The sequence below is a fragment of the Elephantulus edwardii genome, unplaced genomic scaffold (assembly GCF_000299155.1).
Source record: "Elephantulus edwardii isolate Elephantulus edwardi_28Jun2011 unplaced genomic scaffold, EleEdw1.0 scaffold00236, whole genome shotgun sequence".
NCBI lineage: Eukaryota > Metazoa > Chordata > Mammalia > Macroscelidea > Macroscelididae > Elephantulus > Elephantulus edwardii.
In genome coordinates this window covers 1,988,958-1,995,307 of record NW_006399986.1, presented here as the reverse complement: position 1 = coordinate 1,995,307, position 6,350 = coordinate 1,988,958, and the positions used below count along the sequence as shown (strand labels likewise).

The 6,350-nt window shown below is 43.2% G+C and overlaps 1 protein-coding gene across 1 annotated transcript in view; it reads left to right on the top strand.

The window, feature by feature from the left end:
- The first annotated feature begins 297 nt into the window (after window positions 1-297).
- LOC102857905 (histone-lysine N-methyltransferase PRDM9-like) overlaps window positions 298-6,350 on the top strand; it is a 7,985-nt gene continuing 1,932 nt past the window's right edge. The window contains exons 1-4 of the mRNA XM_006898704.1: window positions 298-348; window positions 2,523-2,649; window positions 5,478-5,599; window positions 6,134-6,276. Coding sequence (XP_006898766.1) covers window positions 298-348; window positions 2,523-2,649; window positions 5,478-5,599; window positions 6,134-6,276 — 443 coding nt within the window. The remainder of the gene's footprint in view (window positions 349-2,522; window positions 2,650-5,477; window positions 5,600-6,133; window positions 6,277-6,350) is intronic.

The following is a 6,350-nucleotide window of genomic DNA, read 5'->3' as shown; positions in this document are numbered from 1 at the left end:
GGGCTCGCGAGACGTCGACGATGGGGGCCGGGTGGAGCCGCTGGCGTTTTGGGGACATGTAAACTATAGAAGAAAGCTCCTCCGGGTCTTTTGCTCCGTTTTTCTTAATTTATGCCCTTTTGTGGTGGGCTCAAGGTGCAAAACCATAAACCCAGCACGTGTGGGAAGGGCCACCGGAAGTGATGTGACGTCATCACCCGCGCCGCTGGCAGGGTCGGAAGTCATCCCTGTTGTCACGGATGTGTCTTTTGTGACAGTCTCAGCCCGGGTTTCATTCCGAAAACACTTCTCAGCGTGATGGAGACGTATTTTAAGAAGAAGCTCGAAGGCCGCGATGGCTGTTATCTGGTAAGCTTGCTGGGTGGTGGGTCGGCAGCCGCTTCTGTGACGGCGAAGGACGAGCCCCAAGCCCGCAGGATTTGGTGACGATCGTGATGATTCCTTCCGTGGCCGAGGCCTCGATTTAGGGGCCTCGTGGGCTCAGGGGTCTGAAAGGTCGCACAGGACTGTCAGATCTCGCGTTGGGGCCCGAGGGGAAGGAAGATGGGCTGCTAGTGAGTCCAGAAGAAATTTGGGGGAGACACAGTCTTGAATTCCCACGTTGCAGGACGTGGCGCGGTCCTTCCATTTCCTAGCTGTGTCTGGAATTAATTTCTTCCCAGAGATGGGATTAGTCAGGTACAGGCATCGTAGAGGTTATTCCAATCATGTGTTCGCATAGCATTAAGGGGAATTGTGGAATACATTAATCTAGGGGCAAATAGACCCAAATCCCTTTTGTGGGGCCAAATTATTATCTCCCTGTAATTCTTGATAGGGACCACAGACTCGCGGTGAGAGTATATTCTTTCCGAGACAGATCGTGTGTGTATATGGTTTAGGGGAAATAACTATTATTTGAGAGAGAGAGAGAGAGAGGCAGTGTGTGTGTGTGTGTGTGTGTGTGTGTCTGTCTGTCTTTCAGAGACCCATCGTGTACGGGTGTGTGTATGGTTTAGAGGAAGTAACATTTATTATTTTCTCTTAAATGTGTAGAAGAACCTGCGTCATCAGAGGAAACACATGGAAGGGGTCAGAGTGCCTTATGCTCAACACAATTTCTTGCAACTTTTACCGTGGCTGCCGTTGTTGCTGGTCGGGTCCAGGGTGCTTCTGAGTTTTTATAGCCCGCCTAGTCAGGGCATGGGACTCTGGTTGCTTTTGAGAAACAGTGGAGCTGTTGCAAAGGGATAGGTGGCAGGTTATGCTGCAGGCAACATCCGCACTCCCAGCATGCGCTGACCCAGCCCTCAAGGCTACCTTTCCTCAGGCTCCCATCTCTCTCATTCAAATGTGCACAAATCCGACCCTGTGCTATTCAGTTCCCATCCTGTTTATATGTACAACAGGAAGTCCACCTTTTTGTGTCCAGTGGATACAGCTCTTCAATTTTGTTTGACAGACTCCAGTTTCCTTTTAAGTTTCCAAATTGTTGAATGGGGAGACTTATCATCTTTCTTCCTGTGAGAGGCTTGAGGGTTCAAACTGATGGTAATACAAGGCTGTTGTGATAAGAGATAGCCGCGCTGGTCACTCCAGATAAGGCCACTGAAGCTCTAGAATTTTATTATTTTTTGATTGAAGTAACTGTTACTTTATGAAATAGGAATATTACAGAAAATTTATTTCTAAAAAATAGAATATTGAACATGAGCAATATTTTTAGATTTAATATTTTAGATAGAGTCTTTTTTCATTTTCTTAGCCTTTCTAGTCAACATTAATTCTGTGCAATTCTAGGAACAACAATCTGAGCCTCCTCAGTTTCTACAGAATAGTTTTGCACATTAGAATTCATTATATCCATGTTGATAGTCATTGTATTTTTCTTTTCCTAAGTTCAATTTATAAACAGTATGGTGAAATTTTTAGAACAATAGGCCAAGTCAAGGCTCATCTGCAGTAATTGAAACTCATTATGGCCATGATTAGATTATGCTAACAACATCTTGTAAATGGAAGATCTCATGGAGGTTAATTGCAAAACTAGTGAAAAATCATGTTATTGTGTGCCATCAGGTTTGAACAGACTGATAGCTGGCCCTCCAGTGGGTGTTCAGAGGCTGTAAATCACTAGGAACAAATTGCCCATCTTTCCATCAGGAAATGGTTGGTGGATTTAAATCAGCGGCTTTTGGTTTGGCAGTGGAATTGCTGACTGTTTGGCCACCAGAGCTCTACCTAATTTCTGATAATTATTTGGGCAAATCTTTTCAAAGCATGCCTAGAGTCACATGGTCTCAAATAATTTCTCTCATGAACTCACATGCGTGGGAGGACCACCAGTGTTTGATCATTAGCTGCTGTTGTAAGACTTTATCACAAAACTACATATAATATACGGAAGACCTTGCTGTTGAGAACTCTGTTCTCTGAAAAGGAGCGATTGAACCTTCTCAGATGGCAGACTCTTCAGGACAAGTTAAATTCTGCTTATTGTGAAAATAGTGAACTGTAATTTACCTATGTCTGCCTTATTCTAGGAGCCTATTACATTTGAGGATGTCAGCGTGGACTTCACAGAGGCAGAGTGGAAGACACTGAGCTCTGAGCAGAAGAATTTGTACAAAGAAGTAATGCTGGAAATGTATAGAAATCTTCTCTCTGTGGGTAAATACATGTTCCTCTCTTTTCCTTCATAAATTCACTTGATGTTTTGGTGTCTCAGTATGTGTAGAGGAGTCCTGGGGGCCTACTGATCATACACTTGGTGTTTAGCAAAAATATGGCCTTTTTGATCCATCAGCCAGTCCATGGTAGAAAGAAGTTGCCTCTATAAAGATTTGCAGCCTTGCAATTCCTTTTTTATTTTAATAATGTATTTAAATTTTAAGTCATTTTAATTTTTAAAAAAATTTTAATTGTCATTTTAACAAAAGTTTACAGAAAAGTTAGATTTTCATTCATTCATAGTTGCACATTTGACCCCCTCTCCTTCCTTTCCCCTTCCCAAGAAGCTGACTTTTTTCACTAGTTTATTTACAAAATTCTAATACAAATTCAAGCAAATTCTTCCAATTTCCTTTACCTCCTCCACCCATCAAATTGTACAACCCAATGATTAATCCCCTCTTCGCCCTGTACATCCACATCCCTCTGCTTTTAGCCTCTCCCACCCTTCCTGGATCCTTATTCTATAATAACAGTTTTATACAATATTTATCCTTGTGAGACTGAGTCCACTCAACATAATGCTCTCCAGTCCCTCCCAAGTTAGGTAATATTTTACAAAGTTATTGCTCCTGCATGCTGCATAGTATTCCATTGTGTGAATGCACCATAATTTCTCATTCCATTCTTTTGTGGTTGCCATGTGGGCTGTTTCCATGTTCTTGCGATGGTGAATAATTCTGCAGCCTTGCAGTTCTTCTAGGACAGTTGTACTCTGTGATACAGTGTTTCTAGGAGACACAGATGGCTCTAGTGATTGCTTTTCCTATGTTCCAAAGTTCCTATTGTATGACACACATCTTGTGCTGAAATTTAACAGAAATATTGGTGGCTAGTAGCGTCTCTCCCCCCAAAGGCTCAGTTTACCCAATCCAGAGGAGCTGAGAGAGCCACCACACACTGAAGTGGGGAGACTTTGTTGACATGCTTTCTCAGTTGTGATTCTTGGTTGTGGTCTGTGCATCCAGACCTCAATGGTACTCATTTTCTTTCCAATACATCACTTAACTGTGAATACTCTGTGCACTTTGCAAAGACTTATCTAATGTAGAAGAGAGTTGGAGGTGCCATGGGAATGATGGATGGTGTCAAAGATGTCAAATATGAGGGAGCGTGGTGGTCTCCTAGACCTTCATTTCAGGGGAATCCGTTTTCGGCTGATCTTGACCAGTATCCCACTGAAGCTGGATAAGTTGAAATGCTGTTAATTGTAAGATTTTCAAACTTAAACACTGTCTCCTACATTTGTATGTCTGCCAAATTGAGTGACTTCATGTCTCTCAATCCGTTTTTTTTTTTTAAATTTTATTTCATTATTTTTTGTGTGTCCCGTCAAATGAGATCTGACTGGTACAGGAGGAGATTGTTCCTCCTTCTCCAGCTGAGCATCTGGTGGATTCGAACCATGCACCTCTGAGTCAATCCATTTTTATAATTAGAGAAATCACAGCGCTTATTTTCATAGACATCATTAACGTAGTGTTTCCTTGCAGTCGCTAAATATTTCGTGTAGTCTCTCAGTGTACTGTTTTCAAGATACTCTTCATGAGGTGGAAACAGTGTCTGAGACTTGCTTGCAAAGTCCTTTTCTGGCTGAAATGCAAAAGAGACTCGGTGTGCATTGTTGTTGTTATGTGCCGTCGAGTCGCTTGCGACTCATAGCGACCCTATGTACAGCAGCCCTAAACTCTGCTCTGTCCTGTGCCAATCTCACTGTCTCCAACACACCCACCCCAATTACCCCAGTCACTGAATCATTCCACCTCATAGAGGGTCTTCCCCTCCTGCACTGTCCCTCCACCCTCCCAAGCATGATGTCCCTCTCCAAGAACTGGTCTCTCCTTGCAACATGTCCAAAGTATGTCAGACAAAGCCTCAGAATCCTTGCCTCCAAGGAGCAGCCTGATTTAACCCTTTCTAGGACTAACCTGTTTGTTTTCTTAGCAGTCCGTGGTACATTCAATACTCTTCTTCAGCACCACAGCTCAAAGCATCAATTCTCCTTCTGTTTTCCCTAGTCATTGTCCAACTCTCTGATTCATAACAAGTGATTGCAAAGACCATCGCCTGTATCAGACACACCTTAGTCTCCAGAGAGACACCATTGCTCTTCAGTACTTTGGAGAGGTCCCTAATAGCAGACTTTCCCATTGCAATACATCTTTTAATTTCCTGGCTGCTAGTGCCAAGAGTGTTTACTGTGGAGCCAAGCATCTGGATTATAATACCCAGTTTTACTACTGTTGAGTTTTTTCTACTCATAGTAGGACATTGTAACTACCCAATTGGGATTGGAAGACTGTAAATCTTTATGGCATCATTTTCCTAGTGGTAGGTTGATTCACACCACCAACCTTTTTGTTGGGAGCCAAACACTTGAAAGGCCGTTCTACCAGGACTACTCTAGATTGCAAAGCAAACTGTAACTTGTAAAATAGGGCTGTAAATCAATTGGAAACAACTTGTGCTGTGTAAATTGTACCATGTGAGGCAGTAAGATTGTTTTACTTGCAATAAGGTTGAAAATGACATGGGGACCCCATATATGCAGAGTAGAACTGTACTATATGGTAATGAGTGTTTTGACTTTTTAAAAGTAGTTTATCAGGTTTATGTCATAAACCTTCAACCATTTGGCTACTAGTAAATAATTTACCTGTGCCCCTCAGGGACCACTTTCTGATGAGAGGCTGTCTGTATAAGAGCAGACAGACAGTCCGACAATTCCAGTTACAGCTGCTCTAATGGAAACTTTCTCTCTTCAGCAGAAACAAAGCCAAAAGTCTACTCCTGTTCGTCTTGCCTTCTAGTTTTCTGCTGTCAGCAGTTCCTCAGCCAACATGTGCTACAGATCTTCCCGGAGTTGTATGGAATACATCACGTCCACCCGGCAGGGTGCAGCCCAGGACTTCAGATTCAGCAAGAGCAACAGGACTCTCAGGAGACCTGCTGGAGTGAACGCACACAAGATCAGGAGAGAGAAATCTCCAACACCTTGTGTGGAAGGGCTTGGAAGACAGAACCTTCGTGGGAATGTGCATTGGATGCCTATGGCATTGCCAGCCCACCCCAGAGAGAGTCAGCAGACCTCAGAGAAGGCAAAGTCGTAGAGCTAGAGCCCAACTCAACCCAGAGGTTGAACTCTGTGAAAATAGAGCCAAGGTGGGAGGAATTAGAAACCTCTGGATTTGGATCTGTTAGGTATACTAAGGAAGTCCCAGACCGTGGCACGAAGTTAGACGTCACTGCAAACCAGAGGGCCCTGTTCCAGGAGACACCTTTCCTTTTAAATGCATATCAGCAAGACTTTACCCAGTTACCAAATCTCATTACATACCAGAGAACACACTCAGTAGAGAAGCCTTATGTTTGCAAGGAGTGTACGCGAAGTTTTGTTAAGAAATCAAATCTTATAAAACACCAGCGAATACACTCAGAGGAGAGACCTTATGTTTGCAAGGTTTGTGGGCAAGGCTTTACTCAGTCATCAAATCTCATCATACACCAGAGGACACACTCAGGGGAAAAGCCTTATGTTTGCAAAGAGTGTGGGCAAGGCTTTTCCCAGTTATCACATTTCATTAGACACAAGAGGACACACTCAGGGGAGAAGCCTTATGTTTGTAAAGAATGTGGACAAG